This window comes from Triticum aestivum, chromosome 5B, assembly GCF_018294505.1.
Source record: "Triticum aestivum cultivar Chinese Spring chromosome 5B, IWGSC CS RefSeq v2.1, whole genome shotgun sequence".
Classification (NCBI taxonomy): Eukaryota; Viridiplantae; Streptophyta; class Magnoliopsida; order Poales; family Poaceae; genus Triticum; species Triticum aestivum.
In genome coordinates, this window is record NC_057807.1 from 566,184,864 (window position 1) to 566,200,951 (window position 16,088).

Here is a 16,088-nt window from a genome sequence, read left to right on the forward strand (position 1 = left end):
ACCTTAAATCCTTTATTGTATAGTGTAGGTTTATTCTTAGTTACTATGCCATAATTTCTTTATTGTATAGAGTAGGTTTGTTCTTAATTCCTACTAGTTACTGCCATCATTCGCTATCTGGAAAAAAATCAGATGTAGTCGACCAGGCCGAAACATTTGACTCGGGCCTGCGTCTTTCTTGGGCCCTAATGATTGGGGCCTTCACACATTGCACCGGGCCCAAACTTACACTGGCTTATATTTTAGTTGGGCCTTTTGTCAACCCAGCGCTTAGTTTGGCCCAGGAAGCGTTGGGCCATTAACAGGCTGAATATTGTACTGGCCTGTTACGGCCGAGATGAAACCACGGGCCTTTAGCAGGCCAAAATGCATGTTGGGCCTCAATTTTCACTAGTCGTCGATAGGCCTTCAGCAGGCCAAAATGTAGACCAGGCCTTTTTGGGCCCAGTTAGCTCATGGGTAGTTACTAGGCCGAAACATATCTCGGGCCTTAGTTGGCCCACTGATATCATGGGCCTTTAAGAGGCCGAAAGCTTAGTACAGGCATCAACAAACCGAATTATGCGACAAGCCTTTAACAGGCCCAAAGTCACGTTGGGCTTAACTGTTGCCACCTTTAGCACAAGCCGTTAGCGGGCCTGATGTCCTGTCGGACCATATATGGCCCATGGGCAGCACGGGCCATTCCCAGGCCAAAAGTCACACTGGTCTGAAATGGGCCCATGTCTACATCAGGCCGCTAACAGGCTGAAAGTCATTGGGCTGTAGTTGGGCCCAAATATTCGGCGAACAATTAACGGGCTAGATCTGGCTTCGGGCTGCAAATGGGCCCAAATATTGGGCAAACAATTAACGGGCCAGATTTGGCTTCGGGCCGTAAACGGGCCCAAATATTGGGTGAACAATTAACGGGCCAGATCTGGCTTCGGGCCGTAAATGGGCCTTTATTAAGCAGGCAGTTATTGGGTTGGCCCACTAGTACCTGATTAAGTACTACGGGCCTTTGACTGGGCCGGCCTTTTTAACCTATATGGGCCTCTATTGGGCCCAGCCACGTGCAGACGTATCATAGGCATGTCTCCTCCAATGGACGGGCGACATCTGGCCCACTAACGAGCTGACAGGTGTTCCCTTCGGCCAATCAGAATTTTACACATGGAAATTTCCCATTGGTCCGGGCTGTTAACAGGTTATCAGATCCAAAATCCAACTCGATAGCTTAACGACGTTCCGGTACGGTGGATGCCACGTGTTGGTCACCCTTGACGAAAGCACTTCTGTGACATGTGATTTATCGTCATGGAAGTGGACACTTCCGTGATGATAATTTTGGTAATGTCATGGAACACTTCTACGACAGCACAGGTATGACTATCTTGATTCTGTCATAAAATCATCATGATTGGTACATGCATGACAAAAGACGCGACCTACTGTGACAAACACGTATCATCACGGAAGTGTATTTTTTTGTAGTGTATGAAGTGGTGCAAGATGAAGCCGATGAGTTTGCAATGAAAGAAGATGAAGAACCTCGTGAGCTTTATTGGAGATTAACTACTCTCGCGGTCTCACTCCGAGATCATGGGAGCAAGGATACGGATGACAATTGGATCAAGCGCAAATTCCTCAAGGCCATGATGCCTTACCACAAGGCCATGTCTTCCGTCATTCGTCAAAGGCCGGACTTCCACACCTTGTCCTCAAGTGAAGTGTTGGATGAGTCTGTGGCTATGAGCATCTTGGACAAGACCGCCGATAATGCGGTGTTACGCTCTCAAAGAGAAAAGAAGTCCAACCTTGCCTTGAAGGCCAAGGTTAGTGTGGAATAAGAGGAAGAAGAGGAGAGCAATCCCGAAGATACTAAGTATGCTTATCATGAACACATGGATCTTGCTTCAAGGCAATTTTGGAGCAAGAAGAACACAAGGCCCAACTTCAACAAGAACAACTCAAGTGACGCGAAGGTCAAGCAACGAGTGAGGACTTGCTATAATTGTGGCAATGTGAGCCACTTTGTTGCGGAATGTCCTTATGAGAAGAGGAAGACAATGGTGGCAAGCTCATCTGAAAGGACAAGGCCAAGTCTTTCCCCAACAAGAGCAACTTCACCAGGAAGACTCCTCCCAAGGGGTTGGTGGCACAAGAAGAGTACAATGAGGATGATGATGATGATGAAGACGGTGAGTCGGTTGCCGTGGCCTCCATTGCCATTGCGACAACTCCATGGGTGTCTCTCTTTGACTCACCCAATAAGAACATCACCGCCAAGTGCCTCATGGCTAAAGCCACCAACAAGGTAACCCCCAACATCAAAACTACCATCATTAATAATCCTTATTTGATGGATTGCATTGATGAACATGAGGGGTCTAATGTCGAGGAGAATGAATTTGAGTCTTTTATGAGTAAGCTCAAGGGTAAATCCAAGAAGCACTTCATTGCTCTCTTGGAACAACTTGGTGAAGCCAATGACATGATCGAGGCTCACAAAGATACCATCTCTAAGATGGAGGGGCATAGTCGTGACTATGCTGATGAGATTTCGGATCTTTCCAATGCTCTTGAGGAAGAGCGAGGTCTTCGTTTGGCTCTTGAGGAGTCATACAACGATAACCACGCTAAATTAAAGAAGGATCTTGATCATGCTCTTGTTGTATCTCGTGTGCTAAACTCCGAGAAGGCCAAGCTTGGGGTTGATCTTGCTAGACTGAAAGAGGAGTTTGATTTACTTGACAAGGCTCACAAGGTCTTCAAGGGTGCTCGTGCTAGCCTCAAAGAGTCTCATGATCAACTCCAAGTAAAGCTAACCAAGGATAAAGCCACCTTTCCTCATATGGTCTTAATTGATAATGCAAATGCTACTAAGCCATGTTGTGAGCATGTGCATCTTGTTGAGGAGAATGCAAAGTTGAAGAAGCAACTTGAGAAAGGCCTTGTGTCGTGCATACAAGGTGAGAAGAACCTCAATGACCTTTTGAGCAATCAAAAGGAATTTGTGGCCAAGGAAGGAATTGGGTTCGCACCCGTGTCCAAGAACAAGAAGAAGAATGACAAGACCAAACGACCTCCTCCTCTCAAGCAAACTTTTGTGAAGGAGGGAGAGGGTGCTTCCAAGGAGAAGAAGAACAATGTGAAGGGTGGTGATGTCAAGAAGGGCAATGCCACCCCTTCCAACAAAGTCGGCGACTTTAACCCTTCTTATGTGTTGTGCCGTGTTAGTGATGGGCATGTTTATGCCAAATTTGTTGGTTCTCCTTATGAGTACATTGAATGGTCTATTTGGGTTCCTAAGACCCTTGTCATGAACATCAAAGGACCCATTACAAAATGGGTACCTAAAACCAAGCATTGATCTCTTGTAGGTGTTTGCTTCCGGTGGGGGATCATGGTTGCTCAATAGTGGAGCTGCAAATCATATGACTGGAAGCAAGGACTTGGTGGTGGACGTGCACACGATTCCATCTATGCCCACCAATGTCCAGTGGGGTGATGCCTCATCCTCTGAGGTATTGGGACTTGGCAAGGTTGTCATTTCTCATGATCTCATGATCGAGAAGGTCATGCTTGTTGAGTCCCTTGCATACAATTTACTTTTTGTTCGTCAACTTGCACTCATGGGCTTTGCCACTTTCTTTGACGTTGATACCGTGGCCCTCTTGTGGAGCAAGACTCTTAAAGTAGCCTTTGTTGGGCATGTCGATAACGGTCTCTATGTGATTAACTTTTCAGAGCGACCCACTAAGTCTGCACATGCCTAATGGCTAAAGTTGACGTGGGATGGCTTTGGCATCGCCGTTTAGCCCATGTCAATATGAGATCTTTGCAAAGTATTCTCAAGGGGGACCATGTTTGTGGACTAACAAATGTTAGTTTTGCTAAAGATCGTGCTTGCATTGCTTGTATCGAAGGAAAGCTACATGAAAAGGCTCAACCTCCCACGACCATCATTTACTTGAAGAGGCCTTTGGAGCTCCTTCACTTGGATCTCTTTGGGCCTCCATCCTTTGATAGTCTTGGGGCTAGAAAGTATTGCTTGGTGATTGTGGATGATTATTCAAGGTACACGGGTATATTTCTTCAAGAGGAAGAGCGAGACCCAACAAACCGTCATTGACTTTGCAAATGAAGCCCAACGACAACACAATGCAAAGATCTTGACAATAAGAAGTGATAACGGCACCGAGTTCAAGAACTACACCTTGGATGAGTTTCTAAGTGATGAGGGGATCAAGTATCAATATTCCGCACCATACACCCCTCAACAAAATGGTGTAGCGGAGAGGAAAAACCGGACGTTGATGGATGCGACAAGGACCATGATGGCGGAATTCAAGTCCCCGTACAACTTTTGGGCCAAAGCCATCAACACCCCGTGTCATGCATCCAATCGGCTCTATCTCCGCAAAGGCTTGAACAAGACTCCATATGAGATTCTCACCGGTAACAAGCCCAACCTCAAGTACTTTCGGGTGTTCGGGTTTAAGTGTTTCATTCTCAATAAAGGTGTTCGTTTGTCCAAATTTGAGGCTAGAGCTTATGAGGGCGTATTTGTTGGTTATGCTACAAACTCTCATGCTTAATGTGTCCTTAATAAGTCCACGGGACTTATTGAGGAGACGTGTAACATGGAGTTTGATGAGAATAATGGCTCCCAAGTGGAGCAAAGTGGCACTTGTGATGTAGGTGATGAAATTCCTGCTCAAGCCATAAGAAGAATGGGAGTTGGTGTTATCCTACCCATTGAGGAACCCCTTGTGGCTGAAGGAGAAGTACAATGCTCCACTCAAGTGGAGCCATCACCAACCCAAGGCCCACACGCTTCCGAAGAACAAAGTGAAGGCCCTCAACCTCATGAACAAGACCAAGGGTAAGATCAATCTCAAGACGGTGTTGAATCACCAAGTGATGCCCAAGGTCAAGTTCTCTCCTCCAAGCAAGTTCAAGATCAAGAGCAACCTCAAGATCAAGAACAAGCTCAAGACGACGCTCAAGATGATCAAGTGACCGCTCCTCGACTCACCCCTGAGGAGGAATTGGAGTGTCCTGCCGCCAAGATTGCATCCAAGCTCTCCACCAAGGGTCATCTAATGAAGAATGTGCTTGGAAGCATTCAAAAGGGGGTAAGCACTCGTAGACAATTGGCAAACTATTGTGAACATCATGCATTTGTCTCTTGTGTTGAACCCCAAAAGGTCTATGAGGCGCTCGAAGATCCGGATTGGCTCAATGCCATGCATGAAGAACTCAACAACTTCGAGTACAACAAGGTGTGGAGGTTGGTGCCAAGGCCAACGGGGAACCACAATGTCATTGGAACCAAGTGGATATTCAAGAACAAGCAAGATGCTCATGGGACAATAGTTCGCAACAAGGCAAGATTGGTAGCACAAGGCTACTCCCAAGTCGAGGGCATCGACTATGGTGAAACCTTTGCTCCCGTTGCTCGCCTTGAATCCATGCGTTTGTTGATTGCTTATGCTTCTCATCATAACTTTAAGTTGCAACAAATGGATGTGAGGAGTGCTTTTCTTAATGGTCCTATTAATGAGTTGGTATATGTCAAACAACCCCCCGGGTTCGAGGATCTCTACTTCCCGAATCATGTGTATCAACTCGATAAGGCACTCTATGGCCTTAAACAAGCCCCACGTGCGTGGTATGACCACCTTACCGAGTTGTTGCAAGATCGTGGATTTGAAGTTGGGAAAATCTACCCCACTCTTTTTACTAAGAAGGTCAAAGGGGAGTTGTTTGTGTGCCAACTATATGTTGATGATATTATCTTTGGTTCCCCTAACAAATCTTTCAATGAGGAATTTGCCGCTCTCATGACCTCTAAGTTCAAGATGTCTTCGATGGGAGAGTTGAAGTTCTTCCTTGGATTCGAAGTCAAACAATGAAGACAAGGAACCTTCATCAACCAAGCCAAATACACTCAAGACATGCTAAAGAGATTCAAGCTAAGTGATGCCAAGCCGGCTTCCACTCCAATGCCCACCAAGCGCCAACTTGACATTGATCCCAATGGTAAAGCGGTGGATCAAAAGGTATATCGCTCCATGATTGGATCCTTGCTTCACCTTTGTGCATCTAGACCGGATATCATGTTGAGTGTGGGAATTTTTGCACGGTTTCAAGCCGCACCTAAGGAAAGCCACTTTGTGGCGGTCAAGCGAATCTTTCGATATTTGGATCATACCCCAAACTTTGGCTTATGGTACCCAAGAGGAGCAAACTTCAAGCTTGTAGGTTATTCGGACTCGGATTGGGCGGGAGCCAAAGTGGATAGGAAGTCCAGTTCCGGAGGGTCCCAATTCCTTGGTTGCTCTTTGCTAAGTTAGTCTTCTAAGAAGCAAAGTTGTGTGTCTCTCTCGTCAACCGAAGCGGAGTATGTGGCGGTCGATAGTTGTTGTGCACAACTTCTATGGATGAGGCAAACTTTAAAGGATTACGGTGTCATTTGTGACAAAGTGCCTCTTTGGTGTGACAATGAAAGTGCCATCAAGATTTCTCTCAACCAGGTGTAACACTTCAAGATGAAGCATATTGAGATTCAGTATCACTTCATCCGGGATCACATTAGGCGAGGGGAGATTGAGCTCAACTACGTCAACACTCATGATAACCTTGCAGATATTTTCACGAAGCCCTTGGATGAAGCAAGATTTCGCGAGTTAAGGCATGAGCTAAATATCATTGATTCGAGCAATGTTGCTTGAACCCTTGCACACCCCACCATACTCAACTTGTTATCTTGTTTAGGTGTAGGCATGGACATAGGGGGAGTGTTGTTCTCTCAATGAACTCTCCCCCCCCCATTATGCATAAATTGATCAACTCTTTCACATTAGCCATTGTTGATGGTACTTGTGCTTCAAAGACGAGTTTTGGTCATGGGCCCAAGGATAATTCTTCGCGGTGCCATACCAATTGACTCCAACATAGGTGGCTCCGGCCACCGCCCTCTCTTTGGAGAGGTTGTGTTGAGTGTTTTAGTCCTTGTTGTCTCTTGTATTCCTTTGTCGTGTCGAGCTTGTGTGTGTTGTCTCGTGTGTCAGCATTTCGTGTGTCCATTCGCTTGAAGGTTGCTATGCAAAGGCCTTTTGTTTTCTTTGTTCTTGAAACTTGCATCCTCTTGAGCACACAGTACTACCGCGGCTTGCCACGGTACTACCACATGAGCAGCGCATGGTACTTCTGCACCTAGCGTGGCAGTAATTTTTTACTGCCGCCTGCGGGAGCGGTACTACCGCCCATGGTGCGGTACTTCTGCCCAGGCAGTACTACCATGATGACATGCGGTACTACCGCGCTGTCGAGGGCGTGTGGGGGTTAAGAGCGGGCAGGGGGAGTTCCAACTCCCCCATACCCATTCATCTGTTTCTCCCCACGCCGTCTCTCTCTCTCTCTCAAGAACGGCGCTGGAGACCCTCGCCGGATCTCCGTCTCCGGCCGCTCTCCTCGGATTCCGTCCGGTGGGATTGTTCCCCACCACTCCTTCTTGTCATGTAACAAGGTTTCTCCCCAAATCCCTCTCTCCTTGGTTCGTTCTTTCGTTTCTAGGCTTTTGGGGAGATACATGTTGTTCTTGAGATTTTAGGCCAAATCTTTGCAAGAGTCGGATGTAGGAGAGTAGTAATGCGTAGAGATTGTACCTGATATATTGCCCCGTGGTAGATTTGATCGACCGTAGTACCGCTTTGTTGTCACGGTTGTGCTCAGATCCAGTGGCGGATTCGGATCTGAAACCGTGCGGTACTACCGCTTGTACGGTACTACCGTTCCTAGGAGCGGTACTACCGCGCGAGACGCGACACTAAAATTCTACTATCGCTCCAAGACCCGGTACTACGGTGCCACCGCGCGGTACTACCGTGACTAGGAGCTGCACTAGAATTTTAGTACCGCGCGGCCAAGCGGTACTACCGTTGTTGTCAAATCTCCCTCATGGCAATTACCAAGTGCGCCTTCTACTTGTTTCACCTGTTTTGCTATGGTCTTTGCATTGATCTTTCTCGCTTCTTGTGCGTGTTTTGTGTTTTGTGTTTTATGTCTTAGGTGGTGGCTGCGGTGCCCGCCGTTCCAATCCCAGCCATGACATGGGCTCCAAGCGTGTGCGCAACCAAGATGAAGCTCCAGAGGGCTCCAATGCCCCACAACGCAGGACCAAGACCACCGCCACCAAGAACAAGGAGCCCTCCATGGGCATGGATGAGATACCACTGGTTGAGTTTATCACTCCAAGGAAGATCAATCCCTATGTGAATCCTCGTGCCAACTTCAGAGGGAATGACCTGTTCTGGACCAAGCAACATAATCTCATTTATCTGGATGTGATCAAGGGCAAGCAGAACATATATGTGGACGTGCACTGGATTGACATGAATCACATGAGGGATGATAAGCACCGTGCCTACTTTGGTGAGGCCTTGGATCTCGTGGAGCAGTTTGCCATTGAGGATGTGATCTCTTTCCACCTGGACTTTGATCCCGAGCTTGTGGCCCAGTTCTTTGCTTCAGTTCACTTCCACACCGATGAGGAACGAAGGATGACCTGGATGACCAATGGATGTCAATTGACTGCTACATGGAAGGACTTCATGGATTTGCTCCACATACCTGATGAGGGGCTCAACACACCGGTTGGCAGTACCGCACCTTACGCGGTAGTACCGCGCCCCCGGCGCGGTAGGATCGTGCGCTCTGGCCAGGCTCAGCTGCATGCGCGGTAGTAGGAGCGGATGTAATTTTTTACATCCGCGCCCCACGCGGTAGTACCGCTCCTGGCCTGCAGTACTACCGTGTCGGGTTTTTGCATAGATCCCAACTCAGCGGAAGTTGCCACGGATGTATTTTTATATGTCTGCGCCTTCTTAGAATCTAGACTATCCCTGCCTTACGGTAGTACCGCAAGGGGGAGCGGTAGTACCGCGCCAGTGGTTCTATTGCCCTCTGCTTCACTGCATTTGGGCGGTTCTGATTTCTGCTGCTCGGGCGGTAGTACCGCGGGGCCCTGCGGTAGTACCGTGTCCCTTGCGTGGTAGTACCGTGCTACGCAGGCTGAGTTGGTGGATAACGGTTGGATTTGTTCTTCCACTATACAAGGGGTGTCTTCTTCTCCGAGTTGACAACCTCTTCCGTCCCCAAGCTCCATTGTTGCTCCAAGCTCCATTTTCGCCCGATCTCTCTCCCTAGCCAATCAAACTTGTTGATTTTCTAGGGATTGGTTGAGAAGGCCCCGATCTACACTTCCAACAAGAGAAATCCGATTCCCCCCACTAATCCCTTGTGGATCTTGTTACTCTTGGGTGTTTGAGCACCCTAGACGGTTGAGGTCACCGCGGAGCCATATTCCATTGTGGTGAAGCTTCGTGGTGTCGTTGGAAGCCTCCAATTAAGTTGTGGAGATTGCCCCAACCTTGTTTGTAAATGTCCGGTCGCCACCTCCAAGGGCACCAATAGTGGAATCACGGCATCTCGCACTGTGTGAGGGCGTGAGGAGAATACAGTGGCCCTAGTGGCTTCTTGGGGAGCATTGTGCCTCCACACCGCTCCAACGGAGACGTACTTTCTCTCAAAAGGAAGGAGCTTCGGTAACACATCCTCGTCTTCACCGGCTCCACTCTTGGTTATCTCGTGCCTTTACTCGTGCAAGCTTATTTGTGTTATATCCCTTGCTTGCTTGTGTGCTTGTTGTTGTTGCATCATATAGTTTGCTCACCTAATTGCATGTCTAGACAACCTACTTTGATGCAAAGTTTAAATTGGTAAAGAAAAGTTAAAAAAATTAGTTGCATATTCACCCCCCCTCTAGTCAACTATATCGATCCTTTCAGAGGGCACCCCCCCAAGCCCAATCCGAATTGGGTGGGGGCCCAGCCCCCCTTTCCTTCTCCCTCTCTCCTCCTTCCTTCCTCTCCTATTCCAACTAGGGAAGGGGGGGAATCCTACTCCCGGTGGGAGTAGGACTCCCCCTAGGGCGCGCCATAGAGAGGGCCGGCCCTCCCCTCCTCCACTCCTTTATATACGGGGGAGGGGGCACCCCATAGACACACAAGTTGATTGTTTAGTCGTGTGCGGTGCCCCCCTCCACAGATTTTCACCTCGGTCATATGTTGCAGCGCTTAGGCAAAGCCCTGCGCCGATAGCTTCACAATGACCGTCACCATGGCGTCGTGCTGACGAAACTCTCCCTCGACCTTAGATGGATCTAGAGTCCGTGGGACGTCACCAAGCTGAACATGTGCAGATCGCGGAGGCGCCGTACCTTCTTTTCTAGGATCGGTCGGATCGTGAAGACGGACGACTACATCAACCGCGTTGTCATAACGCTTCCGCTTTTGGTCTACGAGGGTACGTGGACATTCCCCTCTCATTGCTATGCATCACCTAGATGGATCTTGCGTGTGCGTAGGAAGTGTTTTGAAATTACTGCGTTCCCCAACAAAACGGGCCAAGCTAGTGGATTTCGGCGTGTTGAGGCATGATTGGGAAGTTTTTTCGACGCCAGCGCGAAAAAAATCGCTCTGAAGGGCCTGTTGGGGACGCGGCTGGAGATGCTCTTACCCCCAGCCTTCGCATTGATATGGACCAGAAAGCCTGACTCCTTGGTGAAAGTCTATCGAACCAGCTGAGTTGTTCACTTGATGCATCACGTGTCTGCACATGTCAACCAATTAACTACTCGTACAAAGTTGAGTCACTTATTTTGGGACGGAGGAAATATTTCCCAAACCCAAAAATAAATTATTTTCCCCATAAAAACTAATTTACTATTATTGTCTCAAAAAACTAATTAACCTATTATTAGTATACATGAGCAACATTCTAAAATTAAAATGAACTCATATTTGCAAAAATGGTTTGTGATACAAGCACATCATCTCCCACCTAAGCGTTCCTCGACCCCCCATGAGGTGACACCACGCCACATCGGGGCCTCCCCTGCCGCCACCCGAAGCCCTCTCTCCTCATCCCCTCCCCTCCCTCTGTTGTCGCTGGAGCCGCCGCCGGGCAAAGCCCGCACGGCATGGCGGCGAAGGGCTCCTGCTGGTCGTGGACGGGTGTGGCGGCAACAGCGCCCGCTCCCACTCTTGCTACTGCGGTGGCGCGTGGCGGCAGCGGCCAGAGGCGCGACGGCGGCAGTCGGCTGGCAGCGGCGGTGGGACAGGCTCGATCTACTACTCCCGCATGGGCCTGGGCAGCCCCGATCTCGCACCTTGTTGCTTCTTGTGCGTGGCATCTACGATCTGTGGCTCTGCCCGCATCACTTGGGCGTCGCCATAGCTGTATGTTCACCTGTCTCTCATAGGTGCTCATAAAGGACAGTGGCAGAGCTATAATTAATTTATCAGTGGAGACGAGTGCCGTTAAAATTTGTTGATGAGGGTCAGGCCATTGAAAAATAGCCTTTTAGCAGTAGATATTCATGAATTATGCATTGGTCATCACCGATTGAGCATAAAAATTACATTTATATATTTTATTTGTTTTTAGTCTCCCCCGGTCTCTCTAATACTTACTATTATTTTGCTAAAAAATAGGAAAAAAATTAAAATACAAAAATGAGAAAAACATACTTGTACCGTTGCCCGCTCGAAGCAACATATTTATATTCTGTTAAAATATATTTTTATTTGTTAAAATATATTTATATTTTCCTTCGAGCGGGCAACAGTACCATTTCTTATGTTTACATATTTTATTTCGAAAAGTTAGCAAATATATTCATGTATTAGAAACTATAAATCCAGAAAAAGACAAACAATTGAGAAACAACATGTAGACATCAGTCGACTTATATACTTAATCAAATTTAAATAGACCGAAATTTAGCCACATCCCAAACGCCATGAGAACGTGCAGCCATGGACTAATGCTGTTAATTTTTTTTAGACAATGTTAAATTGTTTCTGAGAGGACTAATTTGTTTGGGAAGACTAATGATGTTAGTCAGTAATGCACCAGGCATCAGGCGAGCCGCTGGGCTGTCGATATGGGCTTTTAGTACTTTCCTGGGCTAGACTACTGCTTCCCTGGACAATAGAGAGGAGCCGGTTCCACCGGACGGACGGCCGCGCCGAACCTGGTTCGCTTCTACAGTATTTTCGCCGGGGGGAAAGTGAGTTTTCGCGGGGCGGCGGCGGAGGAGGCTCGTGCTCCAGGTCAGTGGTTCGCCGGAGATGGCCGGCGAGGGCGGAAGCGGCGGAGAGCGCAGCAAGGACCCGCTGGAGGGCGTCCGCGCCATCGTGCTCAAGCCGTCCGAGTCCCTCGACGAGTCGCGGTTCACCAAAATCGCCGGCGCCGACTTCAACGACGCCGGCCTCGGCCTCGACGGCCTCCTTGGGTCGCTCGCCTCCACGGGGTTCCAGGCGTCCAACCTCGGCGACGCCATCGACGTCGTCAATCAGATGGTACGGCACACCGCCCGCTTTCCCCTTCCTCCATCAGCTGCGAGCTTTGCCCTTTTCAGCATGGGATTAGTTCCCAGAACCAGGCGAAGCAGATACTCCAGCATGGGAGTGATTCATTCCGTTTATTTCGCCATTTGGAGCACTTGGATAGCCTGCATATATATCGTTTCGATGCCAGGGTGAAGCTGATGAGTGTTTTTCCCCCAAAGTAAATCTGTTAGATGCATCTGAACAGTCTAGCTGAATGTGTGTGCGTCTCTTGTTTAATCCAAGTGCTTTGCGTTAAATTATCTGGAGGTGATCTGTATGAAGGAATGCCTGTCATATCACTATGCATGCTTCCAGAATTTCTGCCGATTTTCGCCACTCCTTACATTCTACTGACTCTTTCTCCACTGTAATTTGCTGCAATGAAGTTAGATTGGAGGCTGTCGCATGAGAAGCCAAGCGAGGACTGTGATGAAGCTGAACTTGACCCGAAATACAGAGAATCTGTCAAGTGCAAGATATTCCTTGGTTTCACTTCGAACCTTGTTTCTTCCGGTATACGGGATGTAATACGGTTTCTAGTTCAACATCACATGGTAAATGCTCCAACTCTGTGTCACGTGTGCAAATCTGAAAGCAAAGCAACTTTAAATATCATCTTAAGAATCTGTGTATTAGAAGTATGCCTAGTTGCCTAGAGATGTTTGTTCCAGTTAATCCACTAACTGCATAGCCATTGATTTCCCAATCCATGCTAATTATTTTCCACAAAATTCTTCAGGTGGATGTTGTTGTAACGACAGCTGGGGGTATAGAGGAAGACCTCATAAAATGCCTAGCACCAACGTACCGAGGTGAATTTTCTTTACCTGGGGCACTGCTACGGTCAAAAGGACTTAACCGGATAGGAAATCTGTTGGTGCCCAATGATAACTATTGCAAGTTTGAAAACTGGATCATGCCACTCTTTGACCAGATGCTACAAGAACAATCTACCGAGGTAATGATTCCTCTTGGCTTAAACACAGCTGGTAATAATCTGTTTCAATTCTCGTCCCTTGTGTCCCTAGTTACCGAAATCCCCCATTAATGTGGATTATGGCTACCCTTCCTTGTATGTGTCATGTGCCCATTATAGTGCACATGGTAGCTTCTGATGCATAAATTAGCTGCAAAGTTGGTAATTTGCAGGGGATGCATGAATAGGAGAGTACATTAATTATATCTTGTATTTAGCGACACTAGTAGTAATATAATTTTGATAGGGTTGTCTTCTAGTCTTTGAAAATTTCCTTAATTGAAGGGTACACAATTACTTTTCTGGAACAGCAAATAAGCAGGAAAGGAAAATAAAATAAAAATGAAGAGAACTTAAATCTGGCTCAAAGTACTTACAAGTTACAGTACAACAGTATTTGTTTCACATGCTATAGTAAGGATGCTTAAAACAACTGAAATTCTACGTAACATGAAGTCACGGACTTTATTGTAACCTGGCTCCATGAGTTTCCTTTCTTTCAGATGTATGCATCTAGCAATATATACACGAATAAACATCCAGACTACAGGATCTTGTCAAACCTAATGTGCGAAGTACACTTTATAAGTTTCTGCACGAATTGCTGAAGTCTACGCAGATATTGTTGCACCTTGGTTGATACTTGATCTTTTAATTAAAGATAATCCAGCATTTCCTACAATGTGAATTCTTTGTACAAGCTTCACTGCTGACCATACTTATGTTTCTTTTAATTTCTTGTTACCTACAGAATGTCTGGACACCATCAAAGGTGATTGCTCGTCTTGGCAAAGAAATAAATGATGAAAGCTCCTACCTTTATTGGGCATACAAGGTACCATGCTTTTGACAGTTCTTTGTAATTTTTAGAAATTATCAGAAAGTCTGCAGGCATGTGTTTGTTGTGTAAATGCTGATCATATTTAAGAAGTCTGTAAATAACTATGTTTGGTAAACAGGGAGATAAAGTAGGTTTTCTTCTTAAGAATTTTTTTGAGTTTGATTCTCTTATTGGTGCTGTTTTACCATAAAAAAATCTTAACCGTATCGAGTCTTATGATTTTACCCAGAAATAGTAATCATTCCTGAACCAAACTTTTGTTTTGTCTGAAGTGGCTGGTCACAGTTTAGCAGATGTAAGCATGGTAGAGTTGCTGGCTGGCTGTTACACTTATTGGGTTGTCCTTCACTGTATTGCATGGAGAATATGCTTCATACTGGGTTGTTTTTTCTGGGTTGAAATTCTTAACTTTCAAGAACTATTTGTTCAAAGACTGAAGTTGCAAAGTGCTGACTCGTTAAAATCGACCAGAACAATATTCCTGTATACTGCCCAGCATTGACTGATGGATCACTCGGAGACATGCTGTTTTGTCATGCAGTTCGCAATCCTGGTCTTATTATCGACATTGTACAAGGTAAGTTCCACTTTATTTGATATCCTTACTTTGTGTTCGTTTTCAAATGCTTGAACATTTTTGCAGATATAAGGCTGATAAATGGTGAAGCCATTCATGCAAGCCCAAGGAAGACAGGGGTCATAATTCTTGGTGGAGGCCTTCCAAAGCATCATATATGCAATGCAAATATGTTCCGCAATGGTGCAGATTATGCAGTCTATATCAACACGGCTCAAGAGTTTGATGGAAGTGACTCAGGAGCACGGCCAGATGAAGCAGTTTCATGGGGAAAGATCAAAGGTTCAGCAAAACCTGTAAAGGTACATATATAGATCTTCACAAGTTCAGAGATGTTTTTGTTTTGCGTTTTGCATACTAGTGGGCTCTGTTGGTGAAAAGTTCCTTAGGTATAAGGTATAATGACCATGATGCATCTGCTCATGTATCTTGCAATGGTTTATAGAAAATTTCATCCATGATCCTGAACTGGGTTATAATATTTAGACCATCTTGATTTATCATGATCCTGAACTGGGTTATAATATTTAGACCATAATCACTTTCCCATGTACAACTTTTACACTGTAGAATAGTATTGCAGCCTATGAGTTTATGTCACTATGAGTGATTTTAAGAGACATAATTGTGCTGTGCAATGGTGTCATACATCATATTTGATGATTGTTATCATTGCAATCTAACATTTCAGCTCTTGGAATCCAGGTCCACTGTGATGCAACTATCGCTTTCCCGTTACTTGTAGCTGCAACATTTGCACGTAGGTCTCATGGTGCAAATTCAACCAACTGAATTTCTGGCAGCGAACTAAGGGCCTCAAATTGATTTTTTATTGATCTCCAATTGTTTGTCTGGACTCTTTGGAGGATAACATGGAAGGTTTTTTGTCAGATGCCGACCACAGTTACTGATTCCTTTTGTTTGATGTACACCTGAGGTTGTAATACCAATTGTATGCTTTGTAATGAGATTATGTATGGAGTGCCAACATATTAGGAAATATTATGAAACGGACGGTTGTTCCAATATTTATCTGACTCTGGAAAACTGTGACTTTATAAAGAAATTATCTGGTGAGGATCCTTTGATCTTTCAAGACGGGGGACTTGAAAAGGTGGACATGCTTGGCTCAACAAAATAAAATTGTTCGGTTGGATCAGTTTGTTGATTGATCCCTCGTGCAAACGGGTGGGAAATTATTGCTAAAAGTGTACATGGAGATCATGATACAGTATTCTGAAAAATGCT

The 16,088-nt window shown here is 46.2% G+C and overlaps 1 protein-coding gene across 1 annotated transcript; it reads left to right on the forward strand.

Moving 5' to 3' along the window:
• The first annotated feature begins 12,040 nt into the window (after positions 1 to 12,040).
• Positions 12,041 to 15,922, forward strand: LOC100415871 (deoxyhypusine synthase). Its single transcript, XM_044534453.1, has 7 exons — positions 12,041 to 12,416; positions 12,833 to 13,000; positions 13,186 to 13,404; positions 14,174 to 14,257; positions 14,735 to 14,840; positions 14,907 to 15,142; positions 15,546 to 15,922. The coding sequence occupies exons 1-7, from the start codon at positions 12,186 to 12,188 to the stop codon at positions 15,630 to 15,632; spliced, it is 1,131 nt and encodes a 376-aa protein (XP_044390388.1). The 5' UTR covers positions 12,041 to 12,185; the 3' UTR covers positions 15,633 to 15,922.
• The last annotated feature ends 166 nt before the right edge of the window (positions 15,923 to 16,088 follow it).